Raw genomic sequence first — 13,412 nt, forward strand, 5'->3', positions numbered from 1 at the left:
CATTCCAGAAGACATTCTCTCTTAAGACTATGTGAATGTGTTGGAACAAACCAATGACCAAATCCACTAAATATTCACAATCAGAAACCCTACATTTTTGTGGCGCCCCCATTACCTGCTTTTAGATATCACTGGTTATTCCTTGAAATTAAAGGACACTTATTAAAAGCAGGTTTGTTAAATGAATGAAAACAAAGATCATAGTATGTTTGACATTAGATTCTATGGGTCTAAAACTTAACTCTTAGAATGCATATGGCAGGTAAGTGACATTTCATAAACTTGAATGGCACTGAGCTGAAGAATAAAACCCTTGTTTAAAAAAAATGAGGAAAACAAACTATGTGAAGTACGTGAATATACGACTGTATAAGCTTAGCAGCTAACCTGATTTCAGTGTTGTATGGGAAGGCAGTAGCACATTTTAGTGGAAAGACATGGGTTTTTGAAGCCAGCCAGGTTTTAGTTCAAATTCTGGCACTCCATTAGCCTGTGTGATCCTGAGCTAGTCACATAGTTTCTCTTGGAGCTAGTTTTATTAGCTAAATAATGGGGATAATAATACCTCCCTTATTTTGTAACATAGCTGTGAGGATCCTTCATTGCCAACTACCATAGTAGTCTGGGTTCAATAAGGGGTAGTTCGTATAATCTTTACCAAGAGTGTGCAGGAGCTGTGTCTGAGAGGGGATTTTAATCACATTTCTTTCACTGACACAGAGCTCCCTAAAGGACTGGTGACCACAAATGAAGCCTTAACTCAAAGACAGTAGAGTCTTTGAAAGGAACAGAATTAAAGTAGGGTCTGTCCTTTCATGATGGGGCACAAAGAGGCTATTAGTCAACTCAGCAAATAAGTGCTCTGTAAATCAGCTCAACACACTCAGAGATCACTCTGAAGCAGCATGCTAAGCCGGGGTACAAGGGAGAGCTTAAAACTTAGTGACTCTACCTGAGCCATGTAATCTAAGAAACAACCCAGGAGAAGCATTCTGGCATCAATTACTACCCCCTAGTGTTGAAACCAGCTGTCTGAATATGATTATAGATCACCCAGGTCTATTCCAAATGAATTTTCAGGATGTCCATGAGCATAGCAAGATTTGGAGTATCTTAGGAGAGATTGCTGTCTAGATTGTGTGTTATTGGATGGATGTTGAAGGAAGAAGACTAGAAATCCAATAATCTTCCTACATAGGTTCCAATTCTCTGGTCTGTCACTGTTAAATACATTTCCTTCTTATTGGGAAAGGAAGTGGCATTGCAGGTTATGTGGCTTTGGATTCAAAGTAGAATTTGGTTTAAATTCTAGGTCTGCCATATATTAACTATGTGAATTTGGGGGTTAATTGTACGGAATGCACTCAGTTTACCTATCTATAAATGTTAATATACACTGTGTAGTTTTGCTCCAAGGGTTCAGTGAACTCTTGCATGCCAGAGGCTTCTGCACATAGCAGTTACTCAAAACATCTCAGTTCCCCAGAACCTTGCCCTTCCTCTCAACTGAAAGCCAAGATGGTACTGGCTTATTTAAGCATGAAAACATGAGTGTGACACATTTAAAAGCCTGTTATACCCCCATGGAGTTGATGCAAAAGAATCAACACCTTTTGCAATTACTTCTGCCCAAATAGCTGCAGCTCCCCACACATGAGCTGGGGCTGGCGGTGAACTGCTGCTCTCAATGTAAGTTCTAGGAATGTAGGCAGTTGGCTCTGCAGACCTCAGCCTCCATTGGGTTGGCAGCCTCTCTGTTGAAGTTGGGCATCTGCCAATGTCTGAGCTCCAGGCTAAAGTGAGATTGGCTTACAGTGTCAGGCACCTGTCTTTGTGGAAACAGGATTTTCTCCTGTTGGTGTGGAGTATCAGTTTCTGGCCTTAATAAATTTACTGTACATGAAGCTACATCGTCTTCTAGTTTGTACCTATTGTACACAAATAGCACCTTTCGTTCTTAGAAGTGACCCGCTTTAGATGACAAATTATACGGTCACCAGCTATGCCCATAAAAATGTAAGTGAAAGCAAGGTGGCTGGACATGAGTCAGGGGCCAAGAAAAATTTGAAAAGTAAAAGGCTTTAGAGAATTAAGAATTGATTTTTAACACTGCGGAACCAGTGCTACCAGCAGATTTTCACTTGGCTCAAGTAGCTGGTAATGATTAATTCAAAAAGTGTATCAGTATGTGTACCTCTCCTAATAATGGTCCTCTCTAGGGAAGGAGGAGAAATTAGTGCCTCTGTGTCTGTGTATCTGTCTGTGTGTGTCTGCATGCACACAGGGGAGAGAAAAAGTCAATGATGTGCTGCTGGCAAATATTTAACAACTGGCTCTTGGGGATAGGGAGGGGGATCACTGAAGGTGGAAACTGGGAAGACATATGCCCGTAAAGGTCTTGTGAGCATGCAGAAGCTAGCCCAGCACACCACTGAAGACACTGGACTTTGACATGTACTTTGAAAATTTTTTTTTGTTCTGCTTTATACATATATGCCACTTTTTATTTATAAATGCTATATATATGCTATATACATGTATTCTGTCTACATATATATACATATATTCATAAGCCTAGCTATATGCAAAAATTAGTCCTAATTCTTGTATAAATTTCAGTGAAATGTTCACTTGAGCATGTAACACATTGAGTGACCTTATAAACCCAATTGTTATGGGTTCTCATATGACTACCAGGCCTAAGGATGGGATGTTCCCTTCACAGTTGATTACTAGGGTTTACCCTCCTAGCCTACATCTGGTAGAAGACAACATCTGCCTCCAGTGTCGAGAAAGATGCTGAATGGAAAACAAGAAGATTGTTAGAGGACAGAGTGAGATCTGACTTCAGGCAAAAGGAAAAGAAAGGTTAAAGTTCAAATGATGAGGAAAAATAGAATGGGAGAACAGAAAGCATGAAGTTGCTGTTTATCAATTGCAATTTAGCTCTCATGTTGAGATGTGTCTCAGTGGCTTCTTGCAAGAGTGGGAGGGGAATGGGGAAGAAACAGTCTGTACTTTCATTTATTAAATGCAGCTTTCGCTGGTCACATTGCAACTCAATACAAACAGCCCAGCAGAGGGTAGGGCATTAACTCTTGTTCTTATCAGTGTAAACACAACATTAATATTGAAGATTAAAGAAAATGGGTAAAAAGTCCAGTGTCTCCTCAATCTGCGTGAAGGTGAAGGTGGTTGCCTACCCTTGGACAGGTCCCAAAGGGAGACTGAGGTTTGTCATCTCTTCCTACCCACAGTGAAGCAGGCAAGAACCAGAGGAACCCAATTACGTTCTTCTTGGAGGTCTCCAGATGGACACATGAATCTTCAGAACTGGGCTCGCATGAATTATTAAAGTTCTTCTAAAGGCCTGAGAGGTTCGTACCTTACGTGTGCATTGTAGTTCCTTCAAAGCCCTTTCCCATGAATCAGTCACTGCCAATAGAAAATGTGACCGGTGTAAAACAGCCCTCGTAATTCTGCAGTCCCCATCGTAGTCCCTGGATTCTGGAGAGTAGGGAATTCAGTCATGGGAGCCTCGGTGATCATCCTGAAGGAAGCTGCCCGTGTTTAAATATTGGCCGAAGACACTTGACCTCCTTCCTGGGCCACTGCTGACAAAAGCAGCTGATTTTCCTTTAGAGCCTTAAAGGATCAGATTTTCTACTTTGGATTACCAGCCCCCAAAATAAACAAGCAAACAAAACCCCCAAGGAAAAAAGAGTGACTTTGGGGATAAGGAAACCAATCAACCCTACCTCCAGGACCCTCTGGCTACAATGTCCCCATTGGGTTTTTCCAAATGGTTGGTTCATATCATTGGTTTGCCCTCCATTTGAATACCCAGCAACAGTGCAGGGCAAAAGGGAACGTTTCCACTAAATAACGACAATTTTGCTTTTATTTCCTGGGATGAATAACTCCTAGCACCCTGACTTCCCTTTCTCCCCAGTGATGATGGGAAGCCTAATTATTAAAAAGCAACCAGAGCATCCTAAAGCCCTGCCTTGATTTTGTGGCTCTGCAGTAAGATGTTCATCTTTTTACTCCTTCTCACCCTCTGATTTCCCATTCTTGAAGAGATTCATCTAGGTGGGCTGCATGATCTACCCTCTGGGAATGCAGGGTTGTGGGGCAGAGAGGGACTGGCTGGATCCTTGTCCAAGGTCTCTGTAGTGAGGGCAGCTTGGCTGGGCCAAAGAGATAAATAAAAACAAACCAAAAAAGCATGGCTCAATTTTGAATTTGAAGGCTGGGCCCCGAACAGCGAGTGGCACTTCCCTGCAGCATGTCTCTCCCTAGTGGTGGGCTTCTTGGTGCTAGCTGTTGTTCTCGGCTGTGAGATATTTCAGGGCGGCAAAGCCATAGCGGCGGGACATGTCCTGCTGAAACTCTTCCTTGAGGGTTTTGAGACAGATGCGGTATTGCTTGTTGGAACGGAACTTAGTAATGTCGAAGCTGGGGGCATGAGGCATGTGGATCATGTAGGCGTTGGGCAGCACAATGAATTCATACTCCTGGAAGAAGACAAAAGCAGCATGAGAACCTGCCAGAGCCTGGGGTCATGCATGATGAAGGCCCAAGCGAATGACTGAATGGCTAGTGAATGAATGACCTGATAATGGCACCCACAAGCAGGTGGCACATGGACAGCACAATAGCTTTGGAGTGGGACAATTCAGGGCTGTTTCCATGACTTTGGACCAGATAACTGGCTTCTCTGAGCCTTCATGTTCTCATCTATAAGGTGAAAGTAATAATATCCTTGAAGGATGACCATGACAGTGAAGCCAATGACACATGAACAGTGCTGAGCGAAGCTCGTGGCCTAGAATAGGTTTTTGATAGATAGATGTGAGCTCACACCCACGTCGACACTCTAGGATGACACACGCCATGAAATATTCTCTTGCTCGATTAACTGACATCTGTTTATGATTCCTCATAGGACTTGATGCGATCTGACAGCCTCAACAGATGAGTGCAAGAGAGGGTACAAAAAAAGAATGAAAGGCAAGATGAAATAAAAACAAATGCTTCACTGGACCTAAGCTCACCAAGAACAAACCTCTCCCTGACACATCCTTATCACAGGTTACATTATCACCCAGTATTCTCAACTTGGCAGAATATAGCTTAATACTCAGGCCAAAAATAAAAGGCCTCTGAATAGCCAAAACAGGTGACCCAGATTTAGGTCATATCGCTTAGAGAACTCAGCACACTTTCACTCACATCTGTTTACTCTGATTTTGGAAATACTGTCTGATAAGCTTTGGTTATATAGTTTCCCAGTCCAGAGTAGATAAGAATAAACTCTGGGAAAATTGAGATGAGGAAAGTTGGCTGTTAATAGGTAGAGCAATATAACAGCAACAAGAAAAGACAGTTGCTGGTGAGGAATGAGTAAGAAAAACCATGAAAAAAAAATGCAAGATCTCCCAGAGCTGAATTGTCTGGGACATACTTAATGGAGGGACAAAGAGCCCCACCAACTGCACTAGCCCCATGGGTTTGGCTGTTATTACCTGGCAGGTGTGCACTCATTATCTCCTTAAGGTACTGGAAAGGGTAAGATTGTGTTTGGGACATGTGATTGGCAAAGAAAAGAAAATATGCAATGTATTTTCAAGAATTCTGTCAAAACTGTCCAAAACGAAGTCCAGGTCTCATGGCCCAAGTGAGACCATGAGACCCAAGGGTTGAGGAAGGAGCAATGGTTTGGGATCAAGAGCCCTGAGGATCAGTATTACCACTGGTCCTTGAGCATGTCTTGTTCCCTATTAGCTTTCTGCTTCCTTGTCTCCAAGGATTCCTTAAGCTCTAAGATCAAGACCATTCCCCCTCTGGAAAAATTAACTTTCTTTGAACCAGTTCATCTCACAGCACTGCTGGACACACGAACATTACATTCCTTTTCTTTCAAGCAGAAGCTGAAGCAGATTGAACCTTGTCTATGAGTAGCACTCTGCCCAAAGTATTATCAAAAATATTGATACTGATGGCCTTGTTAAACATGGACATCAGTCTATAATCTTCTATCTACATCAGTGGTTCTTGGCCCCAGTGCTTCTCTATCACCTGGGACTGCTCTCAAACATACTGGAACTATTGAAATAAAAGTTCTCCTGGTAATTTTCACGAACTGCCAGCACTCAGTATCCAACCTTAGCTTTTTCAGAATTGAAGATGCTCTTGTTGAAAAATATTTGCACTGTGCAGCAGGAGGAGATGCCCTGGAGAAGAGCATACCAAAAAAAAAAAAAAAAAAAAAAGAAAAAAGACTGGGGATGGAGGGACCCAGGAACCCTTCTTCTAATTTAACCAGAGCAGCTTTGCTTTTGCTCGTTTAACAAAGGTGTTGAAAAATTACAGCATGTCTGGTCCATTTCGTGTTTCTGTAAATAAAGTTTTACTGAAACAGCCACATCCATTTGTTTAAAGAATGTCTCAGACTGAACTACAATGGCAGAGTTGAGTAGTTGAAAAGGAGACCTATAGGTCCCATAAAATTCAAAACACTATCTGGTCCTTTACAGAAAAAGTTTGCTGATCCTTGGTTTCACCTATTAGAATTCTGTAGATTTATTTTGAAGTAGGAGCTCAGTAAGTCTCAAAGTCACCACTCTTTTAGTAAAGGGTGGTATAATTAGCTGCATCTTAACTGTAAGGATGCTTTGTGTCAGTTATGTGACTGAAAGACCAAGTAATGAATGGTCACTTTGTCTTCATCATTAGGTTGGGTGAGGATGAGGAGGTGAAATGGTTTGTCACAGGAAACTCATGTTTACCTGGGTCCTGGTCAAGAACCCAATTCTCACCCAAGGGTTGGGGAAGGAGCAATGGCTTGGGATCAACACCCCTGAGGATTAGTGCCAGCACTGGTCCCTGAGCGTATTTCTGGTTTCTTGTCTCCAAGGATCCCTTAAGCTCTAGGATCTGGGCCTCTTCCCCCATCAACAGCACCAGGTGGATACTCCGTTCTTCTCACCTGCACATCCAGTTCCATGATATGAGCCACTTTGTTCCAGCCAAAGCCTACAAACCTCCGGTCATACTCCGGGCAGTCACGTTTCACAACAACATACGGCTCAAAATCGGCCTCCCACTCGACCCGGTAAGGCGTGGTGGCGGTCCGCCACTTGGCGAAGTTTGTGGGTGCATGGCCTTTCGTCCAGACGTGGTACCTGAGACACATGGATAAAAGCTGTTGGGTGGAGGGAAGGAAGCCAAGTTCTCCAAATGCAGCTGATGTGGAGAAGGAGAGGTATACACTGATGCAGTCCTCAGGTGAGTTAAATTGTCTCTCTCCCCAAAGCTACACTGAAGTCCTAACCCCAGTACCTGTGAATGGGACCTATTTGGAATCAGGGTCTTTGCAGATGTAATGAGGTTATGATGAGATCACAGTCAATTTGGGGTGGGCACTAATCCAATGATTGGAGTCCTTATAAGAAGGGGAAAATTTAGACACAGAGACACACAGCAAGAATACCATGTAGAGATATTGACAGAGATTGGAATGATGGATGCATCTATAAATCAAAGATTGCCAAACACCGCTGGCAATCACCAGAAAGAGGCCTAAGACCTCAGGGAAAAAGCATGGACTTGCCGACAGCTTGATCTTGGACTTTGGCCTCCAAAATCATCTGAGAACAAATTTCTATTGTGTTAAGCCATCCAGTTTGTAGTATTTTGTGGCAGCAGCTACCAGAAACCCTAATCCAGTCTGCTATCTGCACACTTCACTAATGAGGAGATTCTCACTATGAAAAGGAACTCTTGGAGGGCTCCATGTCATTTCTCAGGAACCAAATGCAGGTCAGCTTGTGAATAGTTATTGCTGCCAGAGGCCACTATGGTAGGCAGGAGTATAAGATGGTCTCCCATGACCCTCACCCTGTATAGTGCGCTCCCCTTTGGGGCAGAACCTGTGAGTATGTATGTGATCGCTCTTGGGATTATGTTACATTATATGGAAGAAAGGATTGTTGTGGATATAAATAAGGTTACTTAGTTTACCTTGCGTGAAAATGGGAGATGACTGAATCATGTGACCCTTTAGACCTAGGTCTGGAAGAAAGCAAGCAGCTATGTCTGGAGCTGCCTATGGGGGCCATGTGGCAAATAACTAGACTCTAGGAGAGCAGTCCCTGGTCAAAAGCCAGCAGAAAAATGGGCCCTTACGTCTACAAATGAAACGAATTCTGCCAACCACCAGTGATCTGGGAAGAGGAGAACTGAAGGTGTGCAGAGTCCTTGATTTCAGCCCAGTGAAATCCTGAGCAGAGAATCCAGTCATTCCATGCCCGATTCTCTGATCTCTAGAGAGTGTGAGATCACAAATCTCTTTCAAGCTGCTATGTTTGTGGTAATTTGTTATACAGTAGTAAAACATGAATATAATCATATAACCACAATAAGAAGCAGCTAATATTAGTTAACCGCTTACTGTTAAATAGTACTGGAACTATTTTAAATCTCTCTCTCTCTCACACACACACACAAATTATTTTAAATTCTTATAACTTACCAAATGTCAAAGTACAAGCAGTAAGTGGTGGAGTTGCGATTCAAACCCAGGAAGCCTCGTTCAAGGGCCAGGAACCTCCTGAAGCACAATCTGGGTCACCTCTCTTATATGTCCCTGTCCCCCACACTTCCTGGCCTATTGAATGGGTATTCAACAATTGTGCACTAAACTGAATTAATGAATGAGTAACCTAACAACATGAGAGGCACCTGAGATGGGCCCATGGGATGGCAATACAGAGAGATGGCAGGAAGCTGGGTGTCTAGTGAAGGAGTAGACAGGGCCCAAGAGAAGGGTTAGGAAAAGGAATATCCAGAGCTGGAAAGAAAAGCTTCATGAAATGAAAACAGGATAGAAGGTTGGGAACCCAAGAACTTAGCTGCAGGCAGAGAGGAAGTGGAAGTCCTGGGTTCCATCTCATCCTTCAGGCAGGCTCTCCAAAGCATGAGAGGTGCTAAATGAGAGCAGGGAACGCAGATGCTTCCTTCTTTTGCTCTTCCACCACTGAGGCTCGACTCCCCGCAAACCCTAAGGGAACTGGCCAGTGTGGCTGAACAGGCACTAGCCACAATAGGTAGGCTTTGATTAAACTGTGCTGTTGGGTAAGGTGGCCAGGCTGGGGTAGGGCAGGGACTTGAACTTCAGCTCTGTCAACACAGCAACTTCCATCAAAACCAAAGCCACTTAAATGGAAGAAAAATGAAAGGTAAAGCAATGCCATTTTAATGGAGTGTGGAAAAGGGATATTGCGAGGGATGTCAGTCTTAGGTATGAGCCAAAAATTAGGCCCAGAAGCAGTTGCTTTTCCATTTGTGAACTTGCTGATCGGGCAGTCTTGACACCTGATGCCTTTGACAGAACTGGACCAGCACAGCTGATGGAGGTTTAAAACACGGCACAATGAAGCCATCAGGCCAGGGGTCAAATCCCACCTCTGCCACTTAGGAGCTGAAGACCTTGCAGAACACACTGCTTTAACTAGGCATTAACTTCCTTGTGTGTCAGCTGGGGAAAACAATACCTAGCTGGCTGAACTGCCAAGGAGCTTAAATGAGAAAATGTAAAGAGCCTGGCACATATCAGCATTTAAGAGGACGTCAACAAATGCTACTTTAACAATGTGGTTAAAAACAATGGTTCTGGAGGCAGCCTGCCTGGGTTTGAATTCTATCATTCAACAGGTATGGATACATTGGCTACTTGGCACCTTTGTTTCATTCTCTTGGCAAAACAGACATAGCAATATCTATTTCCTAGATTTTTGATGATTATGTGACTTAATTCACATACAGTACTCAGAGCAGTTTCTGATGTATAGTAATTCCTCAAAAAGAAGGGAAAGAAAATTCTCTCTTTTATTTCTCCTTGTTTCCCAGATATGATGTCAATTCCTAGTGGCCTTGCTCTCAGTGATATTGACAGCCATGCTATTGGTCATCCATCTTTAGAATCTAAACTCTTGGACAATTATAATGTTAAAAAGAAGGAAAAAGAACAGAAGTGTAGGGACAGCTGGGTCAGTTCTATTCATCTGACTGAGGAGGCAGTTTTGATCAGTTCAGTCTGGACACTGAGGGCCTGCTGAATGTCTGGGTAGCACAGGGTATAGTAATGTTAGAATGAACCCATTGTAAAAACAAGCCCCAGCCTGTGAATGAGATGAGGAATCTATTACCAGGCTAGTAGACACCGGACTTTGAGGCTTGCTGTCTGAGACTAGCAATGTCAGGTAGCCTCTTTCCCTGCTATAAAAGGGATGAGATGATGAGAGAGACTTCCTAGGGACACCTTACAGGATGCTACTGGGGAGAAGAGATTCGGGGCACTTTGCTTTGAGCAGTGGTTCTCAAACTTGACTATGCATTAGAATGATCTGAAAGACTGGTACTAATTCCAGAGTTTCTGATGCAGGCGGTCTGGGTGAGGCTTGAGCCTCTGCATTTCTAACAAGTTCCTAAGTGATGCTGACGCTACTGGTCCAGGGACCACATTCTAGAGCCACTGCCCTGGAGGACTTGTAAAGGTGTGGATGCTTTCTCATTCTGGGTGTGGTAGGGAGCAGGTGTCAGCTGCTTAGAGGCTTAAGAGTTCATTATTTGGAGACCAGGTGACAACAGCAGTTTCTCAGATATAAGGTCTGTAATTTAGCACTTGGCATGATGGCTTGCAAGTGGCCAGAGCAGCCATCATGGACACAGCAGGCCGCATTCCAACTTCTGTGGTCACATATGTGGCTGTGAAATGAGTTCTTGGTTCCCATGGCAAGAAGATGGAAGGAAGGCTGCCTTGGAAATGTGTCAGGTGCTCAGCCATCAGACTAGGGCATCTGTGGGAGACTTGGACTAAGGTTTGATCTGAAAGTCTCAATTTTGAGGAGCAAGTTTTTATGCTGCATCTTGCAACACTGGTTTAAAAAAAAAAAAAAAACCAGGACTCAATCAGTAGCCAGATGGTATTCTAAGAACACACTCTCTCTTTTGTGTGCTTGTCCATTCATTCATTTGGTAGATTGGTTTTATTCTAGTAGCACCATGGTGGTGGTTTTGCTTTTTCTTTGTGGTTTGAGTGGTCTGTTCTCTGAGCCCCTGAGGCCTGGGGGATGTGTAGCCATTGTGTCAACAGCTTCATGTCATCAAGGTGACTCCAGAGTTGCACCCAGCACATGTGACAGCCAGTGTTCCTGTAGCCCAAGTGACTGTTGCAAATAGAATCCTGATTTTCCTTCTTCCCCAGGCCTCTGAGTCCTGCAGGAACATTTCAAGGCTCCTCTGTGGTTCCTCAGACCTGGGCCGAATGCAGGCTCTGGTATGTACTGGCTGTGTGTCATTGGGCAAGTTATTAAAACTTCTCAGAGCCTGAGTTTCATTATCTGTGCAATGGGGATAATAGTCAATGTCAAAGAGATTTATTGTGAGAATTAATTATATAATTACAGTGCCTGGCACATGCTAAGCATGCAATAAGTGGTAGTTATTTCTTTCAGAAAAGAAGGAAGGCTTGGGTTGGGTGGGGGGTAGGTACTAACTCTTCCAGGTCACGTTCCAGAATTCCTTATAGAGGAAGAAGGCTGGAGTTTGAGTCCTGGTTCTACTAGGACCTCCCCACTCCTCAGTTTCTTCCTCTGTAAAAAATGTGAAAATTGATAACCTCTGAACTGTTGAACAATCCACCTCATAAAGTTATTTTCCCAAGACAAAGTTTACTTGTGGAAACTTTATAGAAATTTCTAGAAACTTAATCATGGTATCAAAGCCCAAGTTATTATTATTTGAATATATATTTTATTGTGTTTTAGGTTTTAGGGAATACATGTGAAGAACATGCAGGATTGTTGCATAGGTACATACATGGCAGTGTGGTTTGCTGCCTTCCTCCCCATCATCTATATCTGGCATTTCTACCCGTGTTATCCCTCCCCAGCTCCTCACCCCCTGCTGTCCCTCCCCTAGTTCTCCCCCACAGACCCCAGTGTGTGATGCTCCCCTCCCTGTGTCCATGTGTTCTCATTGTTCAACAGCCGCCTATGACTGAGAACATGCGGTGTTTGATTTTCTGTTCTTGTGTCAGTTTGCTGAGAATGATGGTTTCCAGGTTCATCCATGTCCCTACAAAGGACACAAACTCATCATTTTTTATGGCTGCATAGTATTCCATGGTGTATATGTGCCACACTTTCCCCATTGAGTCTGTCATTGATGGGCATTTGGGTTGGTTCCAAGTCTTTGCTAAACAGTGCTGCAATGAACACACATGTGTATGTGTCCTTATAACAGAACAATTTATAATCCTTTGGATATATACCCAGTAATGGGATATCTGGGTCAAATGGAATTTCTATTTCTAGGTCCTTGAGGAATCGCCACACTGTCTTCCACAATGGGTGAACTAATTTACACTTTCACCAACAGTGTTAAAGTGTTCTTATTACTTCACATCCTCTCCAGATTTTTTAATGATCACCATTCTAACTGACATGAGATGGTATCTCAGTGTAGTTTTCATTTGCATTTCTCTAATGACCAGTGATGATGAGCATTTTTTCTTATGTTTCTTGGCCTCATATATGTCTTCTTTTGTGAAGTGTCTGTTCATATCCTTCGCCTACTTTTGAATGGGCTTGTTTTTTTCTTGTAAATCTGTTTTAGTTGTTTGTAGATTCTGGATATTAGCCCTTGGTCAGATGGGTAGATTGCAAAATTTTTTTCCCATTCTATTGGTTGCTGATTTGCTCTAATGATTGTTGCTTTTGCTGTGCTGAAGCTCTGGAGTTTAATTAGGTCCCATTTGTCTATTTTGGCTTTTGTTGCCATTGCTTTTGGTGTTTTAGTCATGAAGTCCTTGCCTATGCTTATGTCCTGAATGGTTTTACCTAGGTTTTCTTCTAGGGTTTTTATGAAGTGTTAGGTCTTATGTTTAAGTCTTTAATCCATCTGGAGTTAATTTTAGTGTAAGGTGTCAGGAAGGGGTCCAGTTTCTGCTTTCTGCACATGGCTAGCCAGTTTTCTCAACACCATTTATTAAACAGGGAATCCTTTCCCCATCGCTTGTTTTTGTGAGGTTTGTCAAATATCAGATGGTTGTAGATGTGTGGCATTGCCTCCGAGGCCTCTGTTCGGTTCCATTGCTATATCTCTGTTTTGGTACCAGTACCATGCTGTTTTGATTACTGTAGCCTTGTAGTATAGTTTGAAGTCAGGTAGCGTGATGACTCCAACTTTATTTTTGCTTAGAATTGACTTGGCTTTGGGGGCTCTCTTTTGGTTCCATATGAAGTTTAAGGTGGTTTTTTCCAGTTCTGTGAAGAAGGTCATTGGTAGCTTGATGGAATTGCGTTGAATCTATAAATTACTTTGGGCAGTATGGCCATTTTCACGAT

General features: G+C 43.0%; 1 protein-coding gene across 4 annotated transcripts in view; it reads right to left on the bottom strand.

Moving 5' to 3' along the window:
* Window positions 1–2,997: 2,997 nt before the first annotated feature.
* LARGE1 (LARGE xylosyl- and glucuronyltransferase 1) overlaps window positions 2,998–13,412 on the bottom strand; it is a 626,458-nt gene continuing 616,043 nt past the window's right edge. For all 4 annotated transcript variants that reach the window (XM_064367950.1, XM_021669373.2, XM_021669372.2 and 1 more), the window contains 2 exons: window positions 6,992–7,187; window positions 2,998–4,517 (listed from right to left, as the gene is read on the bottom strand). In XM_064367950.1, the coding sequence (XP_064224020.1) occupies window positions 4,320–4,517; window positions 6,992–7,187 (394 nt within the window). In that variant the 3' untranslated portion in view covers window positions 2,998–4,319. The remainder of the gene's footprint in view (window positions 4,518–6,991; window positions 7,188–13,412) is intronic.

Source organism: Aotus nancymaae, unplaced genomic scaffold (genome assembly GCF_030222135.1).
Source record: "Aotus nancymaae isolate 86718 unplaced genomic scaffold, 86718_ANA_hifiasm-v0.15.2.pri h1tg000076l, whole genome shotgun sequence".
NCBI classification, from domain to species: Eukaryota; Metazoa; Chordata; class Mammalia; order Primates; family Aotidae; genus Aotus; species Aotus nancymaae.